The sequence below is a fragment of the Micromys minutus genome (assembly GCF_963924665.1).
Source record: "Micromys minutus genome assembly, chromosome: 16".
In the NCBI taxonomy this organism is placed as follows: Eukaryota; Metazoa; Chordata; class Mammalia; order Rodentia; family Muridae; genus Micromys; species Micromys minutus.
The window spans coordinates 32,672,891-32,691,562 of record NC_137985.1 but is presented as its reverse complement, the minus strand read 5'-3'; the positions used below and the strand labels follow the sequence as shown (position 1 = coordinate 32,691,562).

The window sequence follows — 18,672 nt, the reverse complement described above, 5'->3', positions numbered from 1 at the left end:
AAATACCATAATCTTACGTCCTTTGCTCCCAAAATCTAGAAATTCTCATATGTAATTTGAAAGATTTCAACTTCTTATAAAATTAAGTGATTTTACTATCTCAGCATGTTTTTACCTATTATCTAACAGTTGGATATCATAAGACTAATATAGTTGTAAGAACAAAGTTTAGTCATTTTCTTATTAAGACATTTTTGGTATATTTTTTTTTACAAATCATAAAATGAAAAAGAAACTGCCCAGACAAAAAAATAAAAAATATTCAAATAGAATAATCCATGAACACTAAAATATTAGCATAACATATCAATCCAAGAAAAGATAGCAAGCAGGGAAAGTAAGAGTCACAAAACACAAAATAAAGTAGCAAAGTAGTATTAATAAATCCTCAACTATCAGTGACCACATAGGAATAGAATCAATTAGTCCTTATACAAGAGACTTAGGATGACTCAGTGAAGCAAAACAAAATACATGTATATTCTGTCTACATGAGACTTACTTTAATCTTAACAATACATATAGAAAGAAAGGGAAGAGAAAAGACATTCTGTGTAAACCTAAAGAGCATGAGAGTATCAGTAAGAAGAGTCATATCTGTTAAAATATATGTTAGGTCAAAAGATGTGAGTTGGAACAAGGATAACAATATATTCTGAAAACCTGTCAATTCATCAAGATTTTATATTAGAAAAAATAAATGAGTTTGCGAAAGAGACGAGGGGAGGTGTCCAATGACAACTACAGAAACATGTTGGTACACATATAACCAAACATATTGTATACATATATAAATGTTTCAAAAGCATTTATTTTAATGTTTACTTGAAATTATATACATTAGTATCTATTTATCTTTCTACATTATTTCCACCCTACCCTATCCCTTCCTAAATCCCTCAAGTTCAGGGCTCTATTATTACATACACACAGACACATGCACACACATACACACAGGCACACAGACACACACACACACACACACACACACACACACACACACACACATATGCACAAAAATATACAAACACTTAATGGCTTCATTCTCTTACCTCCTTTATTATCTGTAAGAATATTTATTTAAAATTTGCTTTATATGTTTAAATTCTATAACAATAGTTTTTATTAAGAAAACAAATAACAAATGCAAGAGAGAATTCTTCTATCTGTGTAGCCTCTATGATAATTACTATGAAATTTTCTCCCACATATGATCTACAACACCACTCTATAACAGGATTTTCGACTAGACACTTCTACTCAGTTTCTGGTATCTCCATTAAAATAATTAAGATAAAATACTCAGATTATAATAGAGATTTTGTTGCATTGAACAATGGTATAACTGTAAATCAATGTGTGAAAATGTAGATCAAAGTGTAAAAATGTACTATTTTCTTAATATATTTCATGGAGGTTTTACACACACACACACAAACACATACAAACGCACACACATAGTGAAATTTTACTCAAGTAGAAACAAAGAATTGTGTTCTTTGAAGAATAATGTCAAAAACAGATTTTTAGGTAAGTAAACGTAAACCAGACTTAAAAATAAACATCACAGTTTTACTGTTCTGTATGATCCAAAACTACAAAAGAATGATGTTAAGTGTGACCAAGAAGGAAGAAGAAAATGTAATGGAGATAAGTATGAACAAATTACAATTATATCTATATATAAAATGAAAAACTCATTATGTATATGCTAAATTTAAGTAATAAAATAATATAAAAACTTATGAATAATGTGCATTGATGTAACTTAAAAATCTTTGATGCAAATACATTTTCATTAAAATTTATAAAAGGTATTTATAAATATATTTATAAAATAAAGTAATTCACTAAGTACATTTTGTGTTGATGTTATATTCAGGTACTTGGGAATAAACACTAGGATAGACAATTAGTTGCCATTTTTCTATAATATATTATGTGTATGAATATTTTGAAAATAAGTAATTTAAACTGAATTATATGACAAGAATAAGATATTTATTAAATATTTAATATTTAAATGTTAGTACTATAATATTACTTTTTTATGCTCTGCTTACTAAAACATAGAACGCTTATCATTGTCTATAATAATTTACAAAACAACTCCTTCTCTAGCAGGTAATAACTGCCAATAATTCTTCAGGAAAGTGGTGGACTTTGATGATGTCCCCAACATCATGGTTGAGTCATCATTCAATAGGCCAATCTTGTTCAAGCATGTGTAAGTTCCCACAGTTAAAGTAAATTCTTGAATGCAATGATATATTCTTTCTTAAACAAAAGACTTCACATCATTCCTCCCCTCCCCCCATTTTTTGGCTTTTACATGTCTTTTTTCACTCTCTTCCATGATGCTTTCTTAGACTTGGATCTGATATAGATGTTGCATTTAGAGATGAACTTTCAACCCATACTGATTCTCAGTACTTTGAACAATTATATGGGTCCCTGCATTAACTCTGCTATTCACTACTAAATAAAACTTTCTGTCTATGTCTATGAGAATCTAATTTGGATACATAAATATCTATTTGAAAAATGCAGTTTAACATTGTGTTCCTAAGGAAAACAAAATTAATAAATCTCCTGCCAAGGCTTATGGGCTAGAGCTGCCATAGGCTACTGATCAGGGTTACATATTTAGTAGCATGTAGAGTTCCCTCTTGTTGACTGAACCTCAAAAAATATAGTAAATAGTTGTTCCTACAGCAGTCATATTACTATAGGGATAATGAGCACACTCTGCCTGGCAGGAAGATATTCGATCTTCCAGGGTTTACAGATAAATAAGACTCTAAAAACTGTTTCTCTATGAGAGAATTCTGCATGCTATATTCTAGCATCACATGTGCTAGACAGAATAATAAAAGCATGTAGCTCAGATCCAGCTTGATTTCTCAGTGTCCTGTGATGAAAGGCTTGATGCCTTCAGTGATAGGATATTACAATCTAACTTTAGTTGTCAATTAAGATCAATAGTAATGACTTTTATTATGAATATCTAACAAGTCATATGGTATCTCACAATTTCTAGTCATATGTAATTTTCTTGGAGCAGTGCTGTTCACTTCTGCAGGGTGTTTTATGTAAGGGTTCTATTGGTATAGAAGAAATCATAACCAAAGGCCTCTTGAGAAGGAAAGGGTTCCTTCAGCTTGTATCTTTACAGTAGATCATCAAAAGGAGTCAGGACAGGAACTTCAGTATTAAGCTGGCAGAGGCCAAGAAGGGACATTGCTAAATGGCTTGCTTTCATAACTTGCTCACCATATTTGTTATAGTACTCAAGATCACCTGTCCATGGGTGGCATTGCCTCTTAGTGGCAATCATTAATCACAAAAAATGTGCCACAATACAGTTTTATAGAGGCATTTTCTCAACTGAGGTTTCCTGTTCTTAGATGTCTCTAGCCTATGACAAAGTTATATTAAAAAAAGAAAAGTAGCCAACATAAAAGTTGTCTTCATTAACTGCATTTAAATTACAATTTTTAACATGTCACACTGTTCAGTATACAATGTTACAGTGAAATTGTAAGTTATAGTGAAATTGTCAGTATTTAAAAGGAATAATTAAAATGTAGCCTTTTCAGTACCTTCAGCTGTATTAATGCTTATCTTTATTAGTTTTTGAGAAAGGTATAGATTCATTCTCTTAACGGCAAATATTGGTTCATGAAAAAATCAGAATTATAAATTCTTCAGTCAGCTGCACTGCAAACAGGGGTCAAATATAATAATAATTCATCCAGTCCATGCATTTCATGGGAAATGAGGTGGAACAGCAAAATGGGGGTATTTGTAAAACTAAAACTATGTCTACCAAGGGATTCAGCTATCTCATTTGGGCAAACAGCCAAAGAAGAGATGATTTTTCAATTGTGAAATATAAAAAGAGAACTATTGTTCCATAAAAACAAAATTATTTTATAATAATTTAAAATGATATTGCACATACATCAGGGCTATGGTCTGATGAAAATGGCTCCATGATGTCATCTTCATACTTAAATGACTAATTTGTGAGTCTCATGATTTCCATTTTACCACTAACTAAAAAATGATTAATGATATACTCTAAAAATTTTCTAAACAAAACAGACAAGCAACTACACATAAAAGTACAACAAAACCTCAGATTATTTTACAGTTCTTATTACCTCCTAGCCAGTTTTATCTATCCATAATTAATTGTTAATAATTTATATGAAAAATGCATGTCTCACTATTAAAAGCTGCCGATCCCTCTCAATCCATTAAAATTACTTTCAAAAACTGTCTTCCTGTTTTCTCATCATCCTCTTTGGGGGATGATGAAGACTTTTTTATTAATTGAACAACTTTATTTAAAAAACAAAGATAAATGCACATATTTAAGCATTTTAGCATAAAAATAGATGAATACATTTTTGACAGTACTTGATTTTTTTAAAGGTTGGATAGTATACATTAATACCTTACTAGTTACAATGAGCATAAAGTACACATAAAGCAAGGTGTAAAGTGGAAATATTCAACCTTTTCTTAGTGTTTAAGATTAAGCATAATGATTTTTCCGTTTTATTTGGACTTTGCTTTTCTTGAACTTCATATAGTCTTTGAGTTATTTTTGGGGTGTTGAGAGCTTTCTGGGGTTAGGATCCAATTATCAGTGACAGCATATTATATTTGTTCTTTTGTGACTGGGTTACCTAACTCAGGAAGATATTCTCTAGATGCATCCATTTTCTTAAGAATTTCATAAAGTCATTGTTTCAGATAGCTGAGTAGTACTCCACTGTGTAAATATACAACATTGCATGTATCCATTCACCTACTGAATGACATCTGGGATCTTTCTAGCTTCTGGCTATTATAAATACAGCTGCTATAAACATTGTGGTGCATGTGTCTTTGTTGTATGTTGGAGCTTCTCTGGGGTATATGCCCAGAAGTGAATAACTGGGTTTCAGGTATTATCATGTCCAATTTTCTGAGGAATCTCCAGACTGAATTTAAGAGTGGTTATACAACATTACAACTCCACCCAAAGTGGAGAAGTGTTCCTCTTTCTTTGCATCCTTGCCAGCATCTGGGGTCATCAGAATTTTTGATCTTAGCTATTCTGATTGGTGTCAGGTATAATCTCAGGGCTGTTTTGATTTACATTTGCCTGATGGCTAATGATCTCGAGCATGTCCTTATATGCCATTCGATATTCCTCAATTGAGAACTTTTTGTCTAGCTCTATTAACCCATTTTTAATAGAGTTGTTTGATTCTCTGGTGTCTAACTTCTTGAGTTCTTTGTATATCTTGAATATTAGGCCTCTATCAGATGTGGGGTTGGTAAATATCTTTTCCCAATTTGTTGGTTGCTGTTTTGTTTTTTGACAGTGTCTTTAGCCTTACAGAAACTTTGCAATCTCATTGAGTCCCACTTGTCAAAATTTAACCTTAGAGCATGAGCAATTGGTATTCTGTTCAGGAAGTTTTCACCTGTGCCTATGTGTTCTAAGGTTTTCCCTACTTTCTCTTCTAATAATTTCAGTGTACCTGGTTTAATGTGGAGATCTTTGATCCACTTGCATTTGAGCTTTGTACAAGGAGATGAGAAAGGGCCTATTTTCATTCTTATGCATGCTGAGTGCCAGTTGGACCAACACCATCGTTGAAGTAGCTGTCCTTTTTTTTATTGAATGTTTACAGCTCCTTTGTCAAAATTCAGGTGACCATATATGTGAGTGTTCATTTCTGGATCTTCTATTTTATTCCATTGATCCACGTGCCCATCTCTGTACCAGTTCCATCCAGTTTTTAGCACAATTTCCTTGTCATATAGCTTGAGGTCAGGGATGGTGATTTCTGCAGGTCTTTTTTTTTTCCAGATGAAAGTGCACATTGCTCTTTCCAACTCTATGAAGAATTGGGTTGGAATTTTGATGGGGATCTCACTGAATCTATAGATTGCTTTTGGTAAGATGGCCATTTTTACTATGTTGATCCTTCCAGTCCATGAGCATGGGAGATCTTTCCATTTTCTGAGATCTTCCTCGATTTCCTCCTTTAGAGGTTTGACTTTCTTGTCATACAGGTCCTTCAGTTGCTTAGTTAGACTCACACCAAGGTATTTCATAGTTTTTGTGACTATTGTGAAGGGTATCTTATCCCTAATTTCTTTCTCCACAAGTTTGTCCTTTGAATATAGGAAGGCTACTGATTTATTTAAGTTAATTTTATATCCAGCCTCTTTGCTGAACTTGTTTATCAGCTGTAGAAGTTCTCTGGTGGAATTTTTGGCGTCACTTAAGTACACCATCATGTCATATGCAAACAGTGATGTTTTTACTTCTTCCTTTCCAATTTGTATCCCTTTGATTTCCTTTTGATATCTAATTGCTCCAGCTAAGACGTCCAGTACTATGTTGAATAGGTAGGGGGAGACTGGGCAGCCTTGTTTAGTCCCTGTTTTTAGTGTGATTGCTTCAATTTTCTCACAGTTAAGTCTGATGTTGGCTACTGGTTGGCTGTATATTGCATTTATTAGGTTTAGGTATGGGCCTTGGGTTTCTGTTCTTTCCTAGACTTTTAACATGAAGTGGTGTCGAAGATTGTCAATTGAATCACACCTACACACACACACACACACACACACACACTCACACACATTATCACAACTACATATTTATATTGAGCAAAAGACAGTACACCAGTGCAGAAAGAACTCACTCATTCTGGATTAAAAAGGAGCTCTAATCTTTATTGCATAGAGAAAGAAAAAACTCCTACCTTTTAATACTAAATGAATTAAACCAAAGTTTGTAAGAAAAAAGAAACTAAGTTTTTTTTTTATAAGACTAAACCTGCCTTATTACTAAGAAAGGACCTGCTGTTTCTCATGGTACAGAGAAGCCTGCCTGCTCCTTCTGCTTTCTGCAGCTTCTATTTTCATTTTCCTCTGCATTCTGCACATTACTCTCAGTTTTTTATGTTACCTATAGTCTATAATTTATTTCACTCACCACTCTCCTAGTCTTGCTCTCTCCTCCTTCTCTGATGTCACAATAATGATCTTATTCTCAATGCCTTTTCTTCTAAAGCTATGTCCACACTTCTAAGTTCTTCTTTAGTTCAGTTCTGTCTAAAAACTGTTCTGTCTAAAAACTTCTCAGCTCAGTTACTCTTCAGCTTGGTTCTTCTCAACTCAGCCCTGACTCATCTCTTCTCCTCAGCACTTAAACATCTTTCAGAATACATGTTCACAAGTACAATGTTCATCACAAGTTCCCTCAAAACATAAATTATAAATTGAAATAGAAGTTTACAACAGAGAATATTTGCATGCATATCTATTAGGTATAATTATCTGGCTAAACATCTATCACCTGTCTGAGCTCCACAGGTTCACCGAAGTATTAAAGCCATAACTAGGTTATTAGTTATGTTTTCGATATATAAACCCACTCAATATTTTATTCTTTGTCATAGAATCTATAAAAATGTGAGTTTCCTTTTTATGACCTTTGATTGTTTTACAATCTTTTGAAATTTGCTCTGATTAGAGGAAAGTCTAGTTACTACCTGAGAGTAATTTACTGGTGACAATTGGGAGACTAGTAGAATTCTCATTGCAGTTTTGAATATCAGATAAGTACCTAAAGCAGACTTACTATAAAAAGAAGCTTAATAATTGCCGATATAATTTTAGGAATTCAAATAGGATAATCATTAAGACTTAAGAACTTATCTACTAGTCTATATAGCATCATTACCAGAAAGTACATCTTCATAGATCTTCAGAGAGCTACTCCAAAGTGGTGTTCTATCAATTTGTGAATGTTATATGCATTTGATAATAATAGGAACAGCATATTAATAGAAAAAACCTTTCGTAAAATTAATTCCCTTACAGCCTTGCTTAATAAGGGCAAATCTGTAGCATATTATATAATGATCTGAAGCAGGCCATCTTGGGACGATCACTAGCTAGTTATTAGTTTCTCCTGACAAGTGCCAAATTTCAGCCAGTCTTTTTCAAGCGGCACTAGCAAAATAAATATCCTTCTACTCAAAAAGAGTGATACCAACTTGTTTTCTATCCAAAAAGGAGAACAATTAAGAGAGAAATGCTTTTGAATTTGCATTATATTCAGGAAGAATCCACCGCCAAATTCTAAAAGGGGCTTGTTATCCCAATATTGTCTTAGTAACTTGTTATTTTTAGATGCAGGATATTGATTCCATATTAAAAATGCTAGATTTTAAATCAAGACCAATTTATAACTATTTTATTTAATAAGCATGTTTACACTAAGGGCCTCTCTAATTTCATTAAACTCTATAGTTTTGTACATATATGTTTTGATCTATTCTTACAATATTATTATAACTAACATGAGAAAATGTTTTGGAGTTGTATTTTAATCAGTAAAGAAACAAGTGAATCAAAACAAAATAATTTCAAGGAGACATAATTAAACATTATTGTCGCATATGAAACTGAATAAATATTTTTATTTTATACTCTAGAATAAAAATCTTACAAAGCATTTAATTGATAATGAAGAGTTTTAAAATGTAAAAATACTGAAACTACACATGACAACAGTATGGAAATAAAGAAAACTTATGCCAAAAATATGCGGAAAAAACTTGTTTCACTGAAATGAAAAACTAAGTTATTGAAGCAGATACTACCCAGAGAAAATCTTGGATTTGTGACAATTCTCACAAAGATAATAAATGACTAACTAAACCTTTATCCTGCTCAAAGTTTTTCTCAGGGCAAGTTTAACATCTTTGTTTCTCAAGCTATAGATTAAAGGGTTCATCATGGGAACCACTATTGTATAGAAGACAGAAGACACTTTCTCCTCATTCAAAGATCTAACTGAGGAAGGTTTCAGGTACATAAAAGCACATGAACCAAAAAACAGGGAAACAGCAATTATATGAGAACTGCAGGTGTTGAAGGCTTTAGATCTGCCCGCAGTGGATTTTATTTGGAGGATATTAAAAAGAATGAAGCCATAAGAAATAAAGATGACAATACTAGGCACTGTGATATCTTTCCCGCCTACAATGAAAATCTCTACCTCGTTTACATAGGTGCTCGTGCAGGAGAGCTGCATCAATGGCAGAAGATCACAGAAGTAGTGGTTGATGGTGTTCTTATCAAAGAAGGTCAGTCTCAGGATGCATCCAGTATGGATAATGGCATCAAAAAATCCCATCAAATATGAACCAAGCATAAGGTAGGAACAGACTTTAGAGGACATAGCAACATTATACATGAGTGGATTGCAGATAGCAACATAGCGATCATAGGCCATTGCTGTCAGGACATAACATTCAGAGATGACAAAAAAATAGAAGAAGTAGAGTTGAGTCATACATCCTGCAAAACCAATAATGTTCTTCTTTAGTACAAAGTTCAGTAACATTTTGGGTACAACAACAGAAGAATAGCAGAGGTCAATGCAAGACAAGTTAAAAAGGAAAAAGTACATAGGGGTGTGAAGGTGAGTGTTCAGCACAGTTAGAAGGATCAAGGTCAAATTCCCAAAGGCAGTTATCATATACATTACTAGAAAAACAAAGAACAGGGGTATTTGGAGGTCAGGGTTATCTGTTAAACCCAAGAGAATGAATTCTGTTACCAAAGAGCCATTTGTCAGAACCATTCTTCCCCAATATAATCTGTAGAGATAAAAAGGAAACAGTGAAAGTGTCACAGAGGATTTACAACTGTGTGTTTTCCCATACATGTGACACATATGCTTGGACTGCTTAAAAATCACTCACCAGCTTGCTGGAGTCTATTGGAAACTATGTCAAGAAATGTTAATCAAGAGTAAAATGATTCAATTATAAAATATGACTCAGTTTTGGAGACACGGTGTTTAGCATGTTAATAATACTTAACAAAGTTCTGCTATATATATTTGAATCTGAACATATTAAATTTTATAATTTTCTGCTCACATTATATAAGTTACATTTAACCCCAAAACATAGAAACAACTCTCTATTGGGGGAAAGCTTATGTGTAATAGCTTCACTTTCAGCATCTCACAATGAATGAATTGTTCAAAACAAGTTGTAAATCTTACATAATTTATTTTAGAGTGCACAGATGTCTCAAGAAAGGCCTAACACAAATGTTGTACATTAAAATAGATTTCAAACATAAACATAATATATAGATGGAGCAGGTTGGCATATTTATCAGTCTTTGTATGTATGTGTTGTATGCATGTTAGCGGAAAGGAAGCCATAAACATGAAGGAAATTATATATAAGAGAGTTTATAAGTAGGTAGAGGGAGGAGAAAAGTAATGTAATTATGTCATTCTCAAAAATTGGTAGAAATCTTTTTTAAAAAACTTATCAAAGGAGAGAAAACATTGATTGGTTTAGTTGCCCTTGCTATTCCAAAGGATGGTATCAATCTACAAGACTATGTTTTTTGAATTTTAAGAACCTGAAGCACAAAACTAATTTCTCATATATCTTGAAAATGTTTTTGAAATGCTGATTGTAAAGTATAATGTGATTCCTTCGTCCTCTGAAGAACTAGATAAGAAATAACCAGATTTTTTTCATGTTCATTCTTATACTGGAAGAGACTCAACAAATATTTATGTAGTTAATTCTATACTGCACTTACCTGTAAATCCACAGTAAAATCTTCCTCACTGTCCTTCTATAGCACAGATTCCAGTTAAAAAAGAAAATGAGGTGCTTTCTTTTACATACTGGACTATAATATATCTTTATGAACTTAGGGACCAAGTATGATCTTCTCCTTAGGGATTGGTACGTCATTTGTCCTTATGCCAATATTGAACTCCCATCTTCCACTGACCTCATTTCTCATGGGAAATCTTTTCTGGTGGTTTCTTTTGATTTTGTTTGTGAATTTTTAACAGTAATATTCACAGATTTCCATTCAAAATTTCTTTATGCATTATTCCAAGTTTAAATTTAATATATAATATCTCATGAGATATCCACAAATATCTTTTTAAAAGTTGTGTCTCTTACTACATTAATTTAAAATGAACTGGATCAAACCCAAGAAGGCACACTTGATCTTGAATAAGTACTCTGTTAACATTCCAGTTTTATAAAATCACTTTGCACTGTATTTTCCATCTTAGTTTTATTTGAAAAAAACATGATGGAAACAATGTATAAGAGAAGTAAGTATATTAGGAGTTTTATAGAGTTTCAGAATATTAGTTGATCCATAAATAACATGACAAGGAACACTCCACAGGCAGACATGGCGGTAGAATAATAGTTAAGAGATCCATCTGATCATCTGCTGTATACAAAGCTGGGACTGGTTTGGTTTTGAAAAATGCAAAACCTACCTTAATAACTCACTTTTTCCATTAAGAGCAAACAGTTTGTCCATCAAGACCACACTCCCTAATCCTTCTCAAACCATTCCACCAAATGGGGACCAAGAATTCAAGCATATGAACCTATGGGGAACATTTTCATTCAAAGCAGCATACACCCTAATTAAATATTGGAAGTTTCTTAGCAAGCACACATCTCATACATTAAGTGTAACAATATATTAATGGAAATAATGATTTTACACTCATAAGAATCAAGGCTATATACTTAGGTAAGTTACTAAATATTTATGCATCCCAGGTTCATTTGTATAGCATAAGATTTGTTAAAATATTATACATTTCATTCAAGCATGTTTTAAAATTTGGAGTAATTTATTCACTATTCTGATGTAGTCACTAAATTGGGCAGGACACAGGATGAAATAACCATCTGGCTCAGAAAACTAAATATGCATTTAAAATAATACAAAATCAAAAAAAAAAAAAAAAAAAAACCAGAGCAATGATTATTCTAACCCCCAATCCCACAGAAGTATAACTTAAACAAATATCAAAACTTTATTAATTGAAAAACACATTCAAACGGAGAACCTTCAAAAGTTAAGACCCTCTTTATACCCTCTGGAAAAAATTACAGAAACAAGATTAGGTGATTGTTTTCTAAGATGTCAAAATCAGCCTTTATAACATCACTGTCAGGCAAGTACAGATTGACAGTTTACACAAAAAAAGGAAAACAACAACAACAAAAAAAAAAACTTAGCAGTCTTTCTTAAATCTTTGGACATTAGAATTCAAAGGCAATGTTGTCAGTTTTCTTATCAGTCACCACCTCAGATCTGAGGACATGTTTAAATTGATGCTATGAAGATACTGAAATACTTATTAACTATCTTTAAATGCAGCGAGAAAGACCAACTTATGCTAAAACATTTGTATTGGAAATAAAATAAAAGCCACCTGAAATCTATCTCCATGCTTAAAACCCTGCCTAGTTTTACTGTGCACACAACTCACATACAGTGTGGATGTCATAAGCCAAAATGTCTTTACCATCCCCTTCCATGTCTTTGGCCTTCCCAAATTGTTAATTATGAATTTTTTTAAAAAAAAAAAACCTTTTACAATGATATTGTGCTTTATTGTTTTAGAATAATTATACCAGTTATAATATATAATAAACTGATAATCTTAGTCTGTTATATTGTTCTAGAATTTCCAAATTATAAAAAAGATAAGAGTAACCACAATGACTACAGCTGTGTTTTGTGTGTGTGTGTGTGTATTAGTTTCCCTCTACAAGGGACCAAATCCAGGCTGCCTTCCTCCCATCTTCAGAACCACCGAGGCAAGAGGCCAAGACTGAAAGACATATGACCCTGTCACCTTAGAAACAACACATTTTAGGAAAGCTCGTCTTAGTGTTCTGAACTAAGAGCCTTCTAAACAGTACTCTGTGACATCCTTCTGAGGAGCAAGGACACAAAACTGCTTGTCATATTATTAACTGATGGGCCTTATAGTACCGTAGATCCATGCTTCATGGACGGGCTGGGGAAACATTTTATGAACATGTTAAGCAAACCCATTTTCTGCATTTAATACCTCATCCAAGCTCCACCCTTCCACCTGTGCTCACAAGGACCACGTCTACCAGAGATAGTCAGAATGCTGTGAGGATGAATGCAGCTATTTTGCCCGGCACAACAGCCCACTCGCAAACAGTCACAGAGTCTGTCACTGGCTAAAATAAGCAGTTCACTTTCCAGCCTTTTACTCTTACCGCATGGATTGATTTTCTTTTTTATTAAATGATTTCTTAGTAGTAACCATTAACTGAGCCATGTGTCAGGTAACTAACAGTCCTCCCTGTCTAAAAAATACTCATGGGTAAGGATCTATGTGTAAACTTAAACTTGAAACACGCTAATAGATGTGCTTTGTCCTGTGGAGGCTTGATATCCCAAAGAAGGAAGATACTAGAGGGGTGAGGCAGTTTGGAAGCACTCTCTTTGAGGCACAAGGAAGGTGCAGGGGTGGGAAGTTCATGGAAGGGAGACTGGGAAGGGGAGCATTTGAAATGTAAACAAATAAAACAATTACTCTTTAAAAAGAAATAAAAATAGAATTTTAGCCAGGTGGTGGTAGTGCATGCCTTTGATGCCAACAATCTGAAGGCTAAAGTAGACAGATGCCTGTGAGTTCGAGGTCAACCTAATTTACAGAGTGAGTTCCAGAACAGCCAGGACTGCACAGAGAAATCCTCTCTTGAAAAACTAAAGGAGGTTGGCAGGAAAAATTTTAATAGAAAGCATCTAATTTATGGGGTAGTTTTGTTCTGAAAAATTAGATTTCTAAGTCCTGTATTATACCAAATTAGCAGAACTTACTCACCCAATGCCTTACCTCACTAAAAACATATGGATTTTAATACTTAACTTAATCAAAGAATTTAGGCAGAAAGCAAAATGGGATATGGAAAAGAATAATATTTTTTAGACAATACTACTCTGGTCTTCATTTGAGCTTCTAAGTGTTTGGTTTAGTATTTATTCTATCATGGGAGGGAAACTGGTGAATGGTTTAAAGTCATAGACAGAAGAAAAAAAACTGTGATGTTCTGCTGCACAGAGGGTAGTTAGGAAGACTGAACTGTATAATTCAACAGCTCCAACACGACTCTCAGCAATTAACTAAACTGATGGCCTCTCAATTTTATAGTGTCTCAAATTACCAACATTACCCTGTGCGCCAGAGCAACACAGGCAAGACCAAAACCCAAACCAAACAAAAGTCACACCCACCCACCCACCCACCCACACTTGAGCAGTTGTGTTACTACATCAGAAGTAAGAAATGACATTACACACATGCTATACTAACATGGAATCTTAGAGATAAATACAACCGAGAAACATAACCAACGTAGTTACATGGAGTAAGACCTGTGGCCCTGACTTATGTGTTTAAAACTCAGATTTCTAGTCTCTGTCAGTGTGAGTGAAGCCTCACAAAATGCCTAAAATGACATCAGTTCTTTTTTCAGCCCCCTGCATAAGAATCAAACCACCGATGACCATCAGGTTCAAAATCAAAGTGTGAGCTGACAACTCCACTAAGTAAGCCCGTTCACAGTGCACTGCCTGTTGACAGTATACAGGAGAAAGATTTTGAAAGAGTTCTGAAAACTCACAGATTGTGTAAAGTTCAAGAAAAAAAAAAGGAAGAAGAAAGAAAGAAAGAGAAAAAGAAACAAACCATTATGCTCAATCTTTACACACAAAGAAAACTTTGACTAATTACTGGTTACATCCTGTTTTACATGTACTTTATGTTCATTGTAACAGGTAAGACCTTAATGCACACTATCAAACCTTTGGGGTAAAAAAAAAAAAAAAAAAAAGGATTTTAGATGTGGTCAATTCCAGGCCTTTTTTAACTATCTTGGAAAAATAGATTTCATTTCTAGACTGATAATAATTATGAAAAAATAAATAAATGGCAAGAACACATTTGAGTTTAACCACCTATTAGTAATAATAGTCATTATTTTCTTATATTAGAATATTTCACATATTTTTTCACTGATAAAAATAGAACTAAATATCTTTTAACATGCTCCCACATCTGCAAATGCTTTCTAAGCATGTTTTGCATTGCTATCACAATTAGTAGTTCTTCTTGACTAATTTTTTCCATTATCTCTGGTATCTTCAAAACTGTTTTATGTCATAAGTCACTTTATCTAATTTTAAAGTTCAAAATTCAACTCCACCTACAAAAGCTTCTCTTTTCTGATTTGTTCTACAAAGTAAAACATATAGGAAACAAAATTCTCTTCTGAGAGTGCAATTTACCCTGGCTGACACTTCTTCAAATCCAAATCTGTGGATTTTTATATATTGTCTATTCTAAATATAAATATAAAATGTGATCAAAACAAATAAATACAATATCTTGAGCAAAAAAAGAAAGAAAGAACCCGACCTAGACTCTGTGAAGGAATTACTCTGCACACTTTTGGGGTGTCAAACTAATATTCTATTTTAAATATTTTGTCCAAATTGCTGAGTTGCATTTCTGATACTATCAGCTGAAGGCATGACAGTACCCCTTATTTCTACTGAATTTATTCCTGAACAGGAGTCAAGCAGTCCAAAAAAAAAAAAAAAAACAAATAGCAAACCTGAAACTGACATCATTGCACAGTGCCAAGTATGTGGGATTCTAAGACTAGCTTATCAAATACACTGAGGGTCAAATGCAAAGCAAAATGCAAATCTCCCAAGAATTTAAAAAGAAATTCCATGGCACCAAGGATGCTATTCACAACAAAGCAGAAAAGAAATGATTCAAGAAAACATGAATCTAAATGAGCATCAAGTCAGTGAGTGGGCAGGTTTACCTTTAGTTACAAGCAGTAAGAAAGCAAATAATTAACATTTTTGGAAATGTGAAGACTCTGTAGTTACACTCTAAAATACTTAGGTAATAGGAAAATGACTATGGATATTTTCCTATAAATTTGACTGTTTATTCTCATGGACTAATGATATAGCTCCTTGGCAAAATTCTTAATTATCTCGTATGATGCTTTGGATATACTGGGTATCACTGAGTAAAACAGTTTTAATGGTCCGTGTAAGTCTGCAAGCAGTAATTACTCCTGTTGAACTGAAAGTAAGATAAAGATAACAGTTTCCTTCTCTCTCTCTCTCTCTCTCTCTCTCTCTCTCTCTCTCTCTCTCTCTCTCTCTCTCTCTCCCCACTTTCCTTTTCTTTCCTTTCCCTTCCATTATTAAATACATAGGACATTCATTCTTTAACACCAGTATTAGCCTAATAGCAAAGTCACACAAAGACTTGGCAATAAAAACAAACAAATAAACAAACAAACAAACAAACAAACAAAAAAACAGTGCCAGTGTCTCTCATGAAAAAAGAGGGGAAAGCTAAAAGATCATTGGCAAGCCAAACCCAGAAATACAAAGAAATAATTAGGCTTTACCAGTAGGAGTTGTCCCAGCAGTGTGGGATTAAGTTTATTATCTATGAATTTAAGCAGCTCACTATACTGTAATAATTGAACAATGGTGTAGTAGTAAATAATAATAAATGTATAAACAGACAATCTCATGCTATCATTGGCACCAGCAACCCACATGGTGCCAGTGGGGTGGTCTCATATCTGTAAACTCTCTGACCCTTTGCACTAAAATCTTGCCACTGACTTGCTAACTTCCCATGGAGGGTCACTGCTTCGCCTGCCCCACTCATCCCAATTCCGTTGCAGGCTTGGTGTCTCCCTCCACTGTAACTTTCCGTTGGACTCAGCTGAGTCTCTTGTGAAAGAAAACACCTTGCACTCTTAGTTTAGAATCAACAGGTAGCTGCAATTGCTTCCAGCAACTAGTATTTTAATTTGTAAGCCAGTCTAAGTTATAATTCCTCAGATAGCGGATTCCAATGGATCCGGCACCGGAATCAGAGACCCTTCTCTATCACATTTTATCTCCATCATCCTTTTTTTTCAAACTCTTTTATATTATTATTATTATTATTATTATTATTATTATTATTATTATTATTATTATTATTGTTGTTGTTGTTGTTGTTGTTGTTGTTGTTCTTGTTGTTGCTGTTGTTTTTGTTATTATTATTATTTATTAAGTATTCATTAGTTTACATCTCAAATGATTTCCCACTTCCCAGTTACCACCCTCCACCAACTGTCACCTTAGTCCCATGATATCCCACTTTCCAGTTACCTCACCATCAACCCCCATTCCAATTCTGCCCCCCCTCCCCTTTGCATGTATGAGAGTACTCACCCCACCCCCACTCTGCTGCCTCTCCACTCAAGCATCCCCCTGTGCTAGAGCATGAAACTTCCCTGTGACCAAGAGTCTCCCCTCCCATTGCTGTCAGGCAAGGCCATCCTTCCTTACATGTATATCTGGAGCCATGGATCCCTCCAGGCACACTCTTGGTTGATGGTCTAGACTCTGGGAGAACTGGGTCTGCCTATGTCGTTCTTCCAAAGGGTTGCAAACTATTTCTGTGTATTATACTTCTTAAAACCACAGTCATTGCACATAAAAAATTAAAATTTTTATTTGTAGAATAAGTTTATTTTTTAATTTTCTTTAATATTTCATGCTATACATTACAAAGCTTTAATGACTAATTGTTTTACATATTTAAATAATACACAGGATCATAGCAGTAAATATTTCTTTTAAGCAATGCATTGCCTGCCTCGAAACCTTTAGCTTTTCTGTCCTCTTCATGATTTTGGCCAATATGTTTATCTAATGATAAGTTACATGTAAGAATATAGCAGACAATCTATAAATTCAAATTATTAAGAAGTTGTTTCTTTCCAGTTTTCAGAGAATCTGCGAGATGGACTTCGAGAACAATTGTACAAGTTTGCACTCCCAGCAGCAGTTCCTCCATACAATTCATACCACCAAGCAAACAATCGATGCTCTCAGAATACCAAGTGAACCAAAAATAAACCCAACTTAACAGAATTTGGAGTTAAAAATGACATATTACCTTAGCTATCAGTGGAAATGAGAGAATCAATAAGGAGCAATATAAAAGAAATTATACTACACAATATAAACTTTTAAATATCTAATAGAATATGATGACATTGAAGAAAAGCATATAAACAAATCTCTGAAGCAGTTAATGACAAATCATATGCAAGGCTGCTGCAGTAATAAATGTCTCCCATCAGAGAAGAATATAGGCAGTGTGACCTCATGGATAAATTTTACCAGACCTTTAAAGAACAACTGATACCAACACTTCTAAAAATGACTTAATAAATAGACTCAAGACCATCCAATTTAATCCCATTAATATAGCTACAACCTACATCAAAATCAAATAAAACAAAACCCAAAATGAAGGAGCCTAAGGGGTTTGCAACCGCATAGGAAGAACAACAATATCAACCAACCAGACACCCTAGAGCTTTTAAGGACTAAACCATCAACTACAGAGTACACATGGAGTGACAAATGGCTCCAGCTGCATGTGTAGAAGAGGATGGCCTTGTTGGGCATCAATGGAAAGTGAAATACTTGGTCCTGTGAAGGGTCAATGCCCAGTTTAGGAGAATGCCAGGGTGGGCAGGGAGAGAGGAGTGGGTGGGATGGTGGTAGAGTACCCTCATAGCAGCAGGGTAAGGGGATGGGATAGGGAGTTTCTGGAGGGGAAACCAGAAAAGGTGATAACATTTGAAATGTAAGGAGATAAAATATCCAATAAAAAATATAAAATAAAAATGTAGACAAATTAAT

The 18,672-nt window shown here is 33.9% G+C and overlaps 1 protein-coding gene across 1 annotated transcript in view; it reads right to left on the bottom strand.

Moving 5' to 3' along the window:
- Positions 1-18,672, bottom strand: part of LOC308431189 (uncharacterized protein) — a gene marked incomplete at both ends in the record, with an annotated part of 40,900 nt that overhangs the window by 5,417 nt on the left and 16,811 nt on the right. The window contains 2 exon segments of the mRNA XM_080930555.1: positions 9,347-9,683; positions 14,369-14,499. Of these exon segments, the coding sequence (XP_080786681.1) occupies positions 9,347-9,683; positions 14,369-14,499 (468 nt within the window).